This window comes from Populus nigra, chromosome 4 (assembly GCF_951802175.1).
Source record: "Populus nigra chromosome 4, ddPopNigr1.1, whole genome shotgun sequence".
Lineage (NCBI taxonomy): Eukaryota > Viridiplantae > Streptophyta > Magnoliopsida > Malpighiales > Salicaceae > Populus > Populus nigra.
The window spans coordinates 2,775,160-2,792,006 of NC_084855.1; the positions used below are offsets into that span (position 1 = coordinate 2,775,160).

The 16,847-nt window shown below is 35.7% G+C and overlaps 2 protein-coding genes across 2 annotated transcripts; one reads left to right on the forward strand and one right to left on the reverse strand.

Moving 5' to 3' along the window:
* Positions 1 to 220: 220 nt before the first annotated feature.
* LOC133692215 (transcription factor bHLH3-like) lies at positions 221 to 2,521 on the reverse strand. The gene has a single exon (XM_062112993.1). It carries the CDS (start codon positions 2,046 to 2,048, stop codon positions 525 to 527), a length of 1,524 nt encoding a protein of 507 aa, XP_061968977.1. The 5' UTR covers positions 2,049 to 2,521; the 3' UTR covers positions 221 to 524.
* A 3,145-nt stretch (positions 2,522 to 5,666) lies between these two features.
* LOC133691607 (cytochrome P450 94A2-like) lies at positions 5,667 to 7,399 on the forward strand. The gene has a single exon (XM_062112187.1). The coding sequence runs from the start codon at positions 5,730 to 5,732 to the stop codon at positions 7,281 to 7,283; it is 1,554 nt and encodes a 517-aa protein (XP_061968171.1). The 5' UTR covers positions 5,667 to 5,729; the 3' UTR covers positions 7,284 to 7,399.
* Positions 7,400 to 16,847: the final 9,448 nt, after the last annotated feature.

Here is a 16,847-nt window from a genome sequence, read left to right on the forward strand (position 1 = left end):
TAAATTCTTCATTTTGAAAATGGTGTCGTTTGATGTTGCCATGATCCGAACACATTTTCATCTCAGAAAATGGCAGTGGCATTCATGTTCGATGCCTAGTGCGAATCTTCGAACAACGTTAATTGTTTCCAGCATTTCACGCAATGTTCTGAAAGTAGGGTCTAATACACTACGTTGACATCCTCGAGATACACATGAGAAACACATTGAAGCAAGAAAATAGACAGAACAACGTGGGTGGATGATTCAGACTGTTTTGCAATAATGGTGTCCACTTCCCAGTTGGAGCTTTCCTGAGGAGTGATTTCAGAGTTTTCTCATAGTCTTGTTACATACATTCTGTTCTGTCTATTTGGTAGCTTTTTTCACGACCATACAGCAAAGATCGTAACACCGATTGCTCTCTTTTAAAACTTGACTACAGAAGCTAATCATCTTTCGATACAAAATCCCATTTTTGACAAGGACCGGGACATGCATGAGATAGTCTGATGATGTAAATAGAAATATACAGTGAGATGAGATCATTTAGAAAGTGCAGCCTCCAGTTTCTCCTTCAATTGCTCAGCAGCACCACTTGGAGTCCGGATAGAGAATGTGTGAACAATCTTATCACCCTCCATGGACACATTGCACTCTTGAGCTGTAATTTGATGTTCTCTGAATGTTTCTATGATGCTAGAAACTGGGTGAGAATCCAGAGGGCAGCTTGTCCTCACAACTGCATCATCCTGTCCAGGCTGAAAATCAATCTCTGGCACTGGCAACTGCTTTTGATTATTGTTTACCACCCCCCTTTCAGTTTCTAAAGCCCCAATCTTCTTCTGGAGATCAGTGATATAGGTAATGGCATCTCCAAGCAGAGAGGCCTTGTCCATTTTAGAGATATTGGGGACAACAGCTCTTAAAGCATAAAATCTCTGATTGAGTTTCTCCCTCCTCTGTCTCTCTGCTTCCACATGATTCAGTGGCTCTTCTCTTCCATTGGCAGGCTTTCTTCCTCTCTTCCTTGGTTTCCTCTCATCACCCTGAGGGGACAAGTCATCATTTGGCTGCTCCAAACCACCAACCACTGTTTCACTATTGAAACCCACAATTGCTTGGTTCAGATGCGGAAACAGTTTTGCTTCACTCTTGTCACTAGGGCGCCCATTGGAAGTACTTCCATAAACTTGATTCGTGCTTGTTGCTTTCATTGCATAAGATTCTGAAGTGAAAACCAGTTCATCTTCAACCTTTGGGGAAAAGTTAATGCTAATTGATCGTGATTTTGAGCCACCCAGACTCAGTTCGCGGCCAAAAATTTTTGGAACTGCCTTTGCCTGTGCATTATTAGAAGCCCCAAACAAACCTTTTGCCTTCTCCACAAAATCATGCTCTTCGGGAATTGATTTGACAGAACCGAGCTCTAGAACTCCAGACTTAACAGGTAAAAACACCACTGTTTGAAACCCAGCTGATCTGGCTAAAACTGATCTCAATTGGTAATGATCCAAACAGCTAGGCATGCTAGACGCCCAAATGGACCTACCAGACTTGAATGCCTCTCCAGGGCCATATGCTGAATCACACCGAAATGTAAAATACATTGAGGTTAGATAAAACATCTCCACATCCGAAACCTCATCCAAACTGGCCGCAAAACTACCATCATCTGATCCATTAAAGCATGCATGAAGCTTTCGAAGCACACACTTCTTCACTTTTCTTTTCTCTACTCCCTCCAATTTGCCATCCCCACTGGAGCTTCCATGTACAACCCCTCCACCCTTCGGGTCCTGGCAAATCCCATCACCCCAGACCAATATAGACCCACCAGATTTCAAGCCAGAAGCATACCAGAAAATCACATAATTCCAATGAGAACCTTCTACAACCTTACCAAGACCCTGCTGCACACCCAAATTAACAGGCGGCGAAACCAAATCATTCAATATGTTTTTAGAAGCCGTCGTGATCAAGAATTCACAGGCCTCAACACCCAGCACTGATTCCACCATACGATTTTCTTCTTTCACCCAAAATTTCTCACCCATGTTCGTCTCCATCTCAAACAAACCTCAAATATCTCAAAAACTGTATCCTACATAAATCCTGAATTCTCTCATTCTAATATCCAAACCACCCTTGATTCATGACCCCCCACTCAAAAATTAAGTAAAAAAATTACAAGGCTTAGATTCCCGGCAGAATTTTTAAGATCACACAAACTCAACAGAACCGCAAGTTTCACATGTAGCAAACTGAATAAAGCTTATGAAGAAGACAAGATGTTGATCCTATTTTTACAGCACAACAACAAGTTGTCGACTCGCAGACAGTTTACAAATACTTGTCTAAAAGAAGAGAAGGAAGCCTCACCTATGTCTTTGGGTTTGTATAGTCGGAATTTTTCAGCTTTCAAAGATTCTTCAGTTTCACCTGTCTGAAAATCTTCACATGGTGTTTCTGATTCAAGATTTGATCTGATCTGATGATATATCTAGGGCGGTCCTTTTTTGCTTTTTAATTTTTATTATTTAAATGGGGTCATAACAGGTTATGGCGTGCTCATGTTACCCGGGGGTCACTTTTGCTTTTATTTTTTGCCACCTCCGAGGCACGTTGTTGGGGTTAATCCGCCCATCCGACTGCTGGTCTTTTTCTTCTTGAGCACAAGGAAGGGCCCAAAGCCATTTCATGATGGAGTCTCTCAAAGAAACCCAAAGCCAATCTCTAGACTAGCCCAGTGCAGAAAAAGCTCAGCCCTCTTTTGATCATTGGGCATCAGTTCCTGCCATCCTGGTATTGTCATCTTTAATCTCGCTGATCTCATGATAATCACAATGGGAAGGAAGAAAAGAGGTTGGAGACTAACTTCAACTGTATATATAATGTATCCATCATATATGCCTTTATCTACACATGATCGCACCATATTGTTTCATTTTTCTCAAGGTTTGTCCCTGCATTGATGCTGTTGTTGCGTTCTTGTTTACATATCCAGGCCTTGTTGGTTTATGCTTTATGGGGAGGGCTGCCATAGGTTATCTCCCATTATATTACTGTTTTTCACCGATCTTTTCGCTTGGTGCTTATGAATTAATTCTCTTGGTTTAAAAGAAAACAGCCACTCGATCTTCAAAAGATATGGCAACCAGACAGATTATGAGGCAACCTTCAGATTTGACAGATCCAGTGCCTCTTGGCAACCTTCAGCTAGCGGCCATCACAAAGTTTTATAATGGATGAGTTAATGTGTTCTGCTTCTGAATTATAACATAAATGAACAGAGTTCCATTTCATTATATCAATAATTCTTCAAAAAAAAAAAAATATTCCTTCCACTTAAACTAATATTATTCTATTAGTTACTTTTTAAGTTCACCTTGAAAAAAACAATGCAACATAAAATTTATGATAGCTACCAGAAAAGGATAAGATCGAAAAACACTTGCAACATTTATTTATTTATTTGGTTTTCCGTGCAACAGTTGCCAATATCTTAAAGGTTGGATTTGGTATATATTTTATAATATTTGCACGTTAAACTTTCTATTTGACCAGATGCATGCTTTTGCAGTAGAGATCTTACAAGTGCTTTGATGGGAAGTAAAAAATAAATAATAGCTATTAATTCTTAATTCTTGTTGAAAAAGCACTTTCAGCAGCATCCGCAAAAATTTGTGGTGGCCAAACCACAAACCAAAATCCCAGGCATTTCCTGCATGCCTTCCAAGGAAACTGGAGCTCTTATCTTTTGTGGGAAATTCCAGTGGGCAATATGTACCTCTCTGCCTGAGCTATGATCTTATTAGAATTACGTAAAAAGTTGGCTCTCTTATGTGATATTGATGCAAGCGGAAGTTATGTAGGTCAGTAACAACATGAAAATCGCAAGAAAAAAAAAGTTATAGGTATAAACTTTGAATTTATAATTTTATTTTTTGAAAAATAAAATTTATGGTGGATAACTATTTAAAAGATTTACAAGATTTTTAAATAAATCAAAAAACTCTATTTATACTATAAAACAGCTGGGAATAAAAAATATAAAGAAAACAAACAAAAAATCTGAATTAAAATATAAAGTCTAAAAGAACTTAGAAAAATAACAAAAACTACCACACTAGGAGCATCAGTGCTCATAACATGAATTTAGGCTGCGTTTGTTTTCTGGAAAGTGGTTTCTAGAAAATCACTTTCCAAACTTTTCTATGTTTGCCATTAGAAAAGTTAGTCAACGGAAAGCACTTTTCAGTCTAAGAAAAATTTGGCTTGATTTCTAGGAAAGTGTTTTTCTTTTATTTTGAGAGGAAAACACTTTCCAAAAGTTGTGAAAAATTTAGAAATGTCATATTATTTGCTGATTATATTAAATTTGGTTTTCAAACTTTTGATTGCTATATATATTTTGTTTTGAATATTTTTTTTTCAATTTCATCCCTTAGAATTTAATTTTTATATTAATTTTGGTTCTCATTTTTATAATTGTTATTTGCTTTTCCCTTATATTTTTTAATTGAAATTTTTTATCTATCAAATTTGATCCTCATTCTTTTGATTGTTACTTATTTTATTTGAAATAATTTATGAAACGTTAATTATTATTATTTTAATTTATTCATCTTTCAATTTTTTTATTTTTTAGATTTGATCTTTATTATTTTGATCATTATTTATTTTATTTGAGATAATTTATGAAATTATATTTTTTTTCAATTCTATTCTCATTCAACTTTTTAATCTGTAAGATTTGTTCCTCATTATTTTAATAAACTTGAAAAAAAATAAAAAGTTATTTTTCAGCTCATTTTCCATGACATAACCAAACACTGGAAAATATTTTCCAATTTATTTTCCATTACACTACCAAACATCAAAAAATAATTCATTTTCTCGGAATTTACTTTTTTAAAAAAAACTACTTTCTAGCAAACAAACAAGACATTAAAAGATATAATAATCCATTCTATCCTCAAAAAAATTACTTGTAAAATTTTAAGTTTGATTTAATACTCGGATATTTTATTATAACAGTTTTAAAAAACTAACTGATCTTAATCATTTCCTTGAATCTAATTTTTTTTTATTAATTCATAAAAATATCTACTAAATTATTTACGTCTGAACCAAATCTGGATCTAATAAATATTAGACGATTTTTCAAGAGCTTAGATCCAATTGTGTCGGCTACATCATATATGTTTAAATCCAGGGTTACGATCTCTATCAACCACTTGACTTGCGTGAATGGTTAATACATTTCCCAAAACGAGAAGCTTCAATAAATAATTTAATTTAATAATAATAAAAAGAAAAGAGTGGTTGTAAAAGCCAACTACACATTATTAACAAAATTCAAAACTAATATTGGTCACTTACAAAAGTTGATCGTTGCCTATATAAATTAATGAAATATATATTTGTTAAAAAACAAAGTAAAAAAGTTATATATATATATATATATATATATATATATATATATATATAAAAAGATGAATTTAAAATAATTTAATTCAACTTTTTTTAATTAGAATTGATGTTTATCATTAAAAGTAAACAACAACCTCGATGACGAAAGTAATAATAATAATAATAATAATAATTTATTTATTTATTCAAATGGTAATGAAGTTATCCTAGCAAGTCAATGGAGCTTAATTATAAGTAGCTCCTCAAGGTTCACATAGACGAATCCATCTATCAGCTTACACGGCTTGCCTCCAATCACCAGACCAGACCAGACCATGTCTATTGTTGAGCTGTTAGCATCAATTGCCCTCGTTGTCTCACTCTTCTTCTATCTCACCAAATACTCCAACTCCAAAGCATCATTAAAATCCAATCCAAATCTCCCAAAACCATACCCCTTAATTGGATCCTCTGTAGCCATCTATGCCAATAGAAACCGAGTCATCCAATGGACATCAGATGTTATCCAAAGCTCCCCCACTGCCACTATTGTTCTCCACCGTTTCTTGGATGACAGCCGTGTCCATACAGGAAACCCAGCAAATGTCCAACATATACTTAAAACCCAGTTTCACAACTATGGGAAAGGCAGCAAATTTCGGCGAATTCTCTTCGATTTTCTTGGAAACGGTATCTTTAACATTGATGGCGATTCTTGGAAGTTTCAAAGGCAAGTTTCCAGCCATGAATTCAACACCAAATCACTGCGTAAATTCGTCGAGACCCTCGTTGATACTGAACTGTCTCAACGCTTGATCCCGATTCTCTCCTCCGCTGCTGCTAACAATACAGTTCTTGATTTGCAAGACATACTTCAAAGATTCGCTTTTGACAACATATGCAATATCGCTTTCGGATACGACCCTGCATACTTGCTGCCTGATCTCCCTGAAGCAGAATTTGCAAAAACTTTCGATGACGCTGCCAAGATAAGCAGCCAGAGGTTAAATTCAGTTTTCCCCTATCTTTGGAAGATTAAAAGGGTCTTGAATATTGGATCAGAGAAACGCCTCAAAGAAGCATCCTCTCAACTACGTGAGTTCGCCAAAAATATCATCAAAGAAAAGAAGCAAGAACTCAGCAAAAAATCATCACTCGAATCCGTCGATCTATTATCCAGGTTCTTGAGCTCTGGTCATTCTGATGAAGACTTTGTCACTGATATTGTCATCAGTTTTATACTAGCTGGCCGGGACACGACTTCTGCTGCCTTAACATGGTATTTCTGGCTACTCTCTCAGAACCAAGAAGTGGAGAAGGAAGTACTTAGGGAAATAAAAGAGAAATCGGAGAGTCCAGTTTATGAAGAAGTTAAGGACATGGTTTACACACATGCTTCTTTATGTGAGAGCATGAGGCTGTACCCTCCTGTCCCAATAGATAGCAAGGTTGCAAAGCACGACGATGTTTTGCCTGATGGGACTGTGGTTAAGAAGGGTATGAGAGTGTCTTACCATCCCTATGCAATGGGGAGGCTCGAGGTGTTGTGGGGTTCAGATTGGGAAAAGTTCAAGCCAGAGAGATGGCTGGAGAGTGCTGCCGATGGAGCTACTAAGAATGGGAAGTGGAGTTTTGTGGGGAGGGACCCGTATACCTACCCTGTTTTTCAGGCTGGCCCAAGGATTTGTTTGGGTAAGGACATGGCTTTCTTGCAAATGAAGAGGGTGGTGGCTGGAATATTACGGAGGTTTAAGGTTGTACCAGTGGCAGAGGATGGTTTTGAGCCCGAGTTTGTTGCTTATTTGACGGGCAAGATGAAGGGTGGTTTTCCTGTGAGGTTCGAAGAGAGAGCTGACGGTAAGAATTCCCTTGATTGTCAGCACCTTTGAATGGATATATGTATGATCATATGATGTATGCATGGATATGTTTTTCTGTTTGATATAAATAATTAGCATAATTCTATCATTTATGTATTTTTAGTGAATTTGTTGGATTCTTTTAATCAGTTGTTGGTATTAATGATAAATAAATAAATAAATATAACGTATAGTGTGTTAATATACACACACACACATTGAATAGTACCCCACGACAATATTTAAATTTTGTACCTAATAAATAGGTATGATTGTTGATTTTGATTTTGGTTATCATCCCACACGCAGTGCACAAAACTTTCGCTCTCCTTGAAATGTCCTTTTAGGTCAAATCAAATTATTCTCGCTAAGTTTAGATTTTTTTTAACATAAAATAAAAAATTTTCAAGCATTTCTAATATTTTTTCTAAGAAAAAACTTAGATTATATATTGGTTCATCCGATATTACTTAATCAACTTTACAAGTCCAAACACAATTTAAATAACAGTAAAAATGTAATTTAACTAAACAATTAAATTCAAGATAACATATATTTTTAATGTTAAGACGACAATATGATAAATCAAACTTTTTAAATTTACAACCTTGCTTATAAAACCATCACGACTCCTAAAAAGCAATAAATAAATAAATTAAAGAATTTAGTTTTTAATTAAGTCAATGATAAAAGATAAAAAAAAAGATTCAATTAAAAAAAACCAAAAAACATATGGAATTAACTCAGCTTGTTAACATGTCATATTTACGATTGAAATTTGATAGGAAAAAAAACAAGAGGATGAAATTATAGAAAAATTTTAAAATTTATCTTAAATGAAACAAATGGCAAAAAAAAAAGAAAAGAATATAGAGCAAAAATGACAAATGAAAAAAATAAAGGGGTTGAAATTAAAAAATAATAATTTTATAAATCATTTTAAAAAACAAGTTAAAGAATTGTCTTGAAAATTTAAAAGTTTAGGCGTGAAAATCAAGAATAAGTGAGAAATGGGGGGGTGGGAATCTGGAAGTTCGACGACTACAAGTGCCACCCAAGAATTCGAACACCATCATAAATGATACCTCATGCGCCAACAAGTGTTTTTAATATTTTTTATATTTATTAAAATATTAAATCATTCAATATATATAATCCTAACTAAAAAAATCAGATGGAAGTGAGAAAAGGTGTCTGGGTGACAATTATATTTTTTAACTTTAAATGATAATTTAATTATTTACTGTGTTTATACAGAAATTTTAAAAAACTCCTAGATGTGAGCTAGGAATATTTTTTGTTTTAAAAGTAATTTATTCATTTTATGAGTGGTCTCTGATTAGCCTCGTAATGATAAATTAACTATGAGAAAAAGATGTATTATCTCAACTACAGCAAAAAACATCATTATATTATATTATTTCATGTTTTGACTTTTGTTTCTTATTATACTGTTAAACACTGAGCAGTACTGAGCTTGTTCTCTCGATGATTATCAAAAAAAAAAAAAACTGAGCTCGTTTGTTAATAATTGATAGTCATTGCAAGGCACTGAAATCAGTGAATTATCAAAAACTCCAGAGCATGATACCCGCCCCTTCCTATACCATTCCAACAGGACCTGTCATTCAATTAATTCAAGGTCAAACAACATTTGATTACAAATTAAATTCAGCATGTAAATCATGGAGATAACACAACATGGTTTATTCCACTAATTTCAAAGGGGTCGTGCTTTATGAGTTTAAGAAACGGACCTTCAATGGAGACCAAAGGAGAGTTAAGGATGTTGGAACTTAATATCTCTGCTACTGTTCACGGTTGGGTCAAAGTGCTGCTGCTCATGGTTTGAACTAAACGGCCACCGATGGGTGAAGATAAAACTGTTTTTCACGGCTGAAACTGTAGCTGCTGCTCACAACCGACATTGGTGCTGTGGCTGTTCTTCAATGGAGAAAACTAGAGAAACGAGGCTGTTGAATCTTGGACTGCTGCTGCTGGAAGGCTGCTGCACAGATTTGTTGTGCGAAGAGATTGCCTGCTGCTGCTTACGGCTGAAACAAGAGAGGTAGTTCACGGAAAAGATAAAGCTATCGTTCACAGCTGAAAACTTCAGCTGCTATTCCTAGCCGACGCTGGGGCTGTGCTCTGCTACTGGAATAGAGAAGGTGAGGCTGATGCTGTGAACAGGTACTGGACTGTCGTGGATGGAGAACAAGATGTGGATGCTTCTTGATTGATGTGAGGCTGTCAGCGTGGAGAAGAAGAAATGGACGATGCTTGGTGGTGAAACCGTTGGTGAGGGTGAGTTTGGAAATGGTGGCCGACTGCTGCTTGTTGTGGTGGTGGAGAGACGGTGGCTGATTCTTTTAGTAAGGGTTAATTATTTTGGTGCTTCTTGTTGCTTCTGGGGATGTCACAGTGCAGCTACTTCAATGGAGGAATGAGCGTTGCTGCTGGAAGACGGTCTGAGACGCCGCTGTGTTGGAAATTACTGGTGCACGCTGCTGCTGGTTCTTCCTCAAACTGCGGAGCTGGAGGTGATGGAGCTTGCTGCAGTGGCGTAAGGATTTCTGTTGCTCCTGACCAAACACATATGGTGCCATTGCTCTTGGCTGAACTGGGCTGTTGCTTGTGATGACAGGGCTCTCGGTTACTGATACTGTGGGGATGAAGAAATAGAAAGCGCTGGCGAGGGCTGTTGACTGAGAAGAGAAAAACAACACGAGGCTGATGTTTACTTGTCGTGATAAGGGTGAAGGCTGAAGTGTGATGGTTGGGAGATGGGTGTTTTTGGCAGTGCTCACGCCCCCCTCTCTGCTGCTTAGGTTAGGGTTTTGTAGGATCTTTAGGGAAAAACGGGCACGTTTTAAGGCTTATAGGTTCAATCCTTGCTGAGGAATAAATCTTAGCTAGTCATTAAAGTTAAGGATAAAAACTTGTCTTGCAGATAATGAAAAATACAAGGTTATTTTTATAAGCAGAGCAGTACAGAATATAGTACTTTTGAAAAAGAATTTATAGGTGTTTTTAATACAATAAGAGCTGAAATCTTGGATAGAGTGAAGTGACAATGTCGGGGTATAAGTTGGCATAAAATTTATATGGTACGGTGAAGGTGTAAGAAAGAAATTAAAGCTAACATGTGGGTAGTTGAGTATCCTTTTCTTTTGTTTTAGGAAAAAAAAAAAAGAATAGTAAAATTATGGTATTTTTCAATTTGATTCTTGAATTTTTGACATTTTGCAATGGAGCTCCAGATCAACCTTAATTTTTTGGATTCCTTATAATTTTACTTTTGGCCTTTTTAATTCAATTGAACCCTTAAATTAGTGTTTTTTACAAAGTGATTTCTGGTTTCGGATTTCTTCAACGTGGTCCTTAACTGAACTTCATATTTTAAATTTCTTTCAATTAAACCCCTAATTGCATTAATTTAGTCTTTCAAAGTTTCAATCGTATTCCTAATCTTTCAATCTTTACGAATTGATCCAAATTAGGCTTCTAAACTTGATTTTTCTTCAATTAAGTCCCTGATTGAATGCACAAAACTCATTAGAAGTTTAATTAAGTCCTTAAACTTAATTAATTCTTTCAATTTTTGCTCAATTAACTTCAAACTTAATTTTTCTTCAATTAAGTCCTTATATAAGTCAATTAAAACTGTTATAAGTTTAGACTTAATTAATTTTTTTTTAAATTTTGATCAAGTTTGGATTTCAACCTTAATTATCTTCCTTTTTTCATGTCATCTTGTCAAAACATCATAATCTAACTATCTTCTGGTATTTTGATTTTTTACAGCTCGAACGTTTATCTCCTCATATCCCAAAAAAAAATTTGGATTTTATATTTCTTACTTTTTTTGGATTTTAAAAAAATAAAAATATATACATTTTATAAAACAAATTTTGGGGTTCGAAATTGGGTTATCACATGTTATTCCTAAAACTTCATTAGTTCTCATTATGTTTTCATCCTTATAAGTTGAGATATGAGGGAATAAGATTTTGACCTCCTACATTCTACCCACAAAAAAAGTTGATTTTAATGCCAATTAATTTCTCCTGGAGAGGGAAGTTCAATGAAGATTGTTTTGTCTTTCAGTTAAGCTAGAAAAGATAGATCGTAACTTGTAAAGTTTTTTTTTACTTGATTTTTAATTTTAAGATTGATTAAATTTTTTTTGAGGTTAGAAATGGGGATATTAAAGATCTTATAATATTTTTAGAATTTTTTGTTAAAAAGAAATTAAATTCTAGGTTTTTAGGATTCAAAAATCAATTTGTTAACAAAAAACATCCTTTTGTCAAAATAGAAAAAAGAAAACATATAAAGAAAAGGTGAGGATTTTAACTAAATAAATTTTTTCTTGAGAGTTTTAATCCCTTTGAACTCTTTAAAATATTTATTTTAATTGTCATAGAATTAAATAAAAATTGAATTTGAAAATGATCTCATGTTATTTCTTCTATTCCATAATTTATTGTACATGTATCACCATTAATTAACAAGACTATTTACAGTTTATACTTATAAAATATTTACATATACCTTTATCTTTTGCCTATTATTATTGAGATGGATTTTTAGTTCTGATATTTAACCAACACCCACAACTACTTTTATAATTTATAATTTATATATATATTGAATTCATTATATATTTATAGTCTTTTATAATTAATATTAGAAAACATATTTATAATAGTGAACCCTTTTTATCAATTAGAAATTAAACATAGCGGGCATCATAACAACTAGTTTTTTTTTTTTTTTTGAAATGAAGAGCTTGTTTATTAAGTTTGATTTTGTAATACAGAACAAAGAAACTCTGAAACATGTCTCATGGTGAGTGGGCTCACAAATTGATCAGAACTCCTGGCTAAACAATTAGCTACTATGTTTGCAATTCTCGTAATATGGTTTACTCTATAATTAAGAGCACCAACAACCATCAGGTGGCAGTTTTAGAGGAGTAGACCGAACTCAGTATTATCAGTATGAGCTGAAACTGTAGCAATTGTCAACATTTTTGTCAACCTTTCTCCAACCACCATGACTTTTGTCATTGTAGTAGTTGGTTCTGCACATGGGTTGCTGTCAATGCTTCTCCATTCACCTATAAAGAGAGAGACGGGAGAGAGTGCAGAGTAGTGAAGTGTAGAGAGAGTGCAAGTGTGCAGAGGAAGACAAAGCAGATTTGAGAGAAAAGAGTGTAAGAGTGAAACACTGGGTTTTGTGGGGTTGTATTGGGTTGAGTTGAGTGTTTGTATCATTCCTCCATTAATATACAATCTGTTGCCTCCGTGGACGTACCCGGTTTTGGGGAACCACGTAAAATCTGCTTGTTTGTGTTTTATTTGTGTTTGCTTTCGGTCCAGTATGCACAACAAATTGGTATCAGAGCATTAGGGAAGCTTAAACACAGAAAAACACGTTTTTCAGCTCTCTGTTCAAAGTTGCAGAATTTTCAAAGTTCTCAGATCTTATTTTGACCAGCTGCGGAGATTCCTCTCGTCGATACGAGTCCGGCGATATAAAGATCGTCGAAATCGGAGTTGAAACGAGCCTTGTAGAGCTTGCCGAAGTTTCGCCGGAAAACTGCCGGAAAAACCAGTCAGTGCCGGAATTCTCGCATGAGAAGACAGCCACGTCATCCGACACGTAGGCACTGAGTCAGCATCCACGTCATCAACAGAGGTCCACATCGCCCTGTCATCAGCCACGTCATCCAACAGTGACAGAATATTCTCTTGACAGAATAAGAATATTCCGTTAACAGTAAGAGAATATTCCTGTAACAGAATATTCTTTATCAGAGACAAAATATTCCTTTCCTGAGTCAACTCAGTCAGATTGGTTTTTTGGCCAACTCAGTGATTTTTTGACCCGTTTTTGGCCGAGTCAATTTGGTTCCTAGCATTTTCAACCATTCCGGACGCAACCGTGGTGTCCGTTTTGTTAAACAGCATACCAAAGTTACTGTTTTGGCACTTTTGAGCATAAAAGTGTGTGTTTTAACAAGTTCGGGATTCCATTTGTAATCCAAAGACGTCATAATGGCTGATATTCTAGAAGAAAAATCAGTGGGGAATGCTAGTATACCTCCACAATACATCCCGGTATCGAATACCAGATTTGAGGTGGAGAAGTTTGATGGGAAAGGTAATTTTGGCATGTGGAAATGTGAAGTCATGAATATGCTTGTCCAAATGAATTTAGATTTCACTCTAGAAGATAAACCAGAGGATCTGGATGATAAAAGCTGGGAAAGGATAAATCGGTTGGCTTGCAGTTCCATCCGACTTTGTCTTGTAAAGGATCAGAAGTACGCCTTTTCAGAACAAAACTCTGCAAAGGAATTACGGCAAGCACTGGAGGACAAGTTTATGAAGAAGAGTATAGAGAATCGTCTCTACTTGAAGAAAAGGATCTTCCGGTTTCAGCATAAGAAAGGTACTTCTATGAATGAGCATTTGAATGATTTCAATAAAATGATAGCTGATTTGAAGAATTTAGATGTGGAAATTGATGATGAAGATAAAGCTCTACTGTTATTAAATTCGCTACCTGACACATATGAACATCTTGTCACCACTTTACTGTATGGTAAAGAAAAGATTAAATTCATTGATGTGTCCAATGCTTTGGTGAACAATGAGTACCGGAAGAAGGACCAGATTGTTCACAAGGAGTCAACGTCAGAAGCATTGACAGTTAGAGGCAGAACAAACCCCAGAAGATTTCGAGGGTGAGGGAGATCTCGCTCAAAATCTAGAGGAGAATCATCAAACAGACGATATCTTCCAAAAGATGAGTGTGCCTTTTGTCACAAAAAAAGGCACTGGAAGAAAGATTGTCCAATCAAGGGCAACAAGGAAAAAGACGAACCAACTGTGAATGGAAGAACGAGACTCTTTATAGGTGAGTGTAGAGAGAGTGCAAGTGTGCAGAGGAAGACAAAGCAGATTTGAGAGAAAAGAGTGTAAGAGTGAAACACTGGGTTTTGTGGGGTTGTATTGGGTTGAGTTGAGTGTTTGTATCATTCCTCCATTAATATACAATCTGTTGCTTCCGTGGACGTACCCGGTTTTGGGGAACCACGTAAAATCTGCTTGTTTGTGTTTTATTTGTGTTTGCTTTCGGTCCAGTATGCACAACAGAAACAAGATCGTCCACTGTAGCTTTAAAATCAATCTCTATGATGACATTACTGAGATTTAATGAAATCAGTTTTTGCAAGAGTACTCCCTTAAGTGCCAAAGCCTCAGCCATTAATTGCAGCTGTAAACACTCATCTGGTTGTCCAACACCCCGACAACAGAACTTGTTCTCATAGCTATAATATCTACAAAATTGCTGCATTCACATTGTACTTGAAGAATCCAACATGAGGCTTCTCCCAAGCTTGTATGAAGGACTGGTGGATTCTTGAGCGCATAGGAATGGAATGTGCAGATTTCCTGGCCTTTAAGAAGTCTACTCCCTTTGATTACATTGTAAGCTGACAGAGCCTTGTGGGTCCAAACCTTATCATTTATGTGGCTTCAAATGGACTACACGGCCACTGCAACCTTCAGCAGCAAATTCTCATCCAGCAAATTTAACTGATTGGTCAAAAGCCATTGCTGGAAAGTAATTGATGCGATCATCTGAGTAGTCAAACCAATCTTCTGCCAACAACACTTCAAAAATGAGCAATGAACAAAGACATGCTCTTGTGTCTCACCTGCAGATCCATAAAAAACACAAACATCAATGACCTCAATTCCTTTTTGAAGTACCCGAGCTCGTGTAGGAAATGCAATCCTGAAAAGATCTCCATAAAAAGAGTTTGATCTTCGGTGGTATCTTCAAATTCCATAACATTCTCCATTTCTTATCTGAATTGTCTCCAAAACAGGGTCCATCCACCTCTATAGCTACATGGTATCCTGATTTGCAGGTATAAGATCCATTTTTTCTATAATGCCAGATCAATTCATCCTTCACTCCTCTTGAAGATAAAGGAATGCTCAAAATTGAGGTTGCATCTACGGATTAAAAAAGAGAATCTATTAAGCACTCATCCCATCCAGTTCCATTGTCCGTGATAAGGTCACGCACCAACATAGAATCAAGGCCTTCCATCACGGGAGCCTCCACATATTTATTAGTGTCATTACACAACCATGCATCTGAACAAACATTAACCTTTGTACCCGTGCCAATACGCCATCTAGTGCCTCTTAATTATGTCTCTCGCGAGCTGAGAATACTTCAACAAACAAAGCTAGGCCCATGCCCTAAACTGGCATTCGAAAAGTCCTCTCTAGGGAAATATCTTGCTCTGAGGATATCTTACTCACTAAATAAATTTATTAATATTCCACTGTTAATTTCCATCCCAGCTTGCCAATAAGTGCCATATTTATTGAAGCAATGTAAGTTAGGAAGACCCATACCACCATTGTCTTTTCTTTGACAAAGTCTATCCTATCTTTGTCAAATGATCATGCCTCGTCCATTTTTTCCATTATTGCCCCACCAATAATTGTTCACCATTCTTTGCACTTCCTCGATCGCATAAAGTAAAGGGTAATAGAAAAACACCCATTCTGTAGGTAGAAATTAAGAGCTTGAGCGAAAGACGTAATCATCATTGTTTTTCCTGCTTTCGATAGCTCGATGGACTCCTCCTCCATATATATCCTATCTCGAATGAAAGCAAATACCGCCCTTTTATTCCTTCCGGTAAGTGACAGGAAGCCTAAATATCTTCCAAGATGCAACAGGGAGACGCCTTCTATAATATCCGAAATATAAAATCTACATTAGGCTTGGCATTATTACTAAAGAAAATAAATAATTTATGAAAATTAAAGGCATCCCCAGAAGCAACTCATATTAACAAAGCAGGTGTTCGACTAATAAACTACTCTCGTCGTCTCGTGAGCATTCGCTCTGGAAAAAGAAATTGTCTTGTCGTCAGCAACCAGTTAATTATTCTCGAAGTGGTATAGTGGATTTAAAAGCCACGTGCATTCATGACAGCTACAGCGAGAAGAATAAAAAACACATTTTCAACGTTTATTTTTCTTTTCGGTGCAGCAGTTGCCAGTTGCCACTATCTTGAAGGGCCGATTTGTGTTCCCTAAATATCTGTAACGTTACCATTCCTACATGTGCTTTTGAGGTGCCTGTCAGTGGGGCCCACAACTTTATTAATTTAATGATTCCAAGTTCACACATGTCACATGAACAGCGGGGCGCAGAAAAAAAAGCTTTTTTTTCCATGAATCGGTAGTGCACTAGTCACGTAGCTCCTAGGGTTTTAAATTAATTTATAATATCATAGAAAAAAAAAACCACTTGTATGATGGATTTGTTCTTCGATATTACGACTCTTTTTTTTAATTGAAAATTCAGAAGATGCTTTGTACATTTAATAAAATAAATTAAAAAAAATGTATAAACTGATAAAATAAAAAGGAGTTGTTAATACTAATTGAATATCAGAATAAAAAAATTATTAAAAAATTTAAATAAAAAATAATATAAAGTAAAAAATAAATAAAAAGGAGGGAGGTTATTAATTAATTTTTTAAAAAT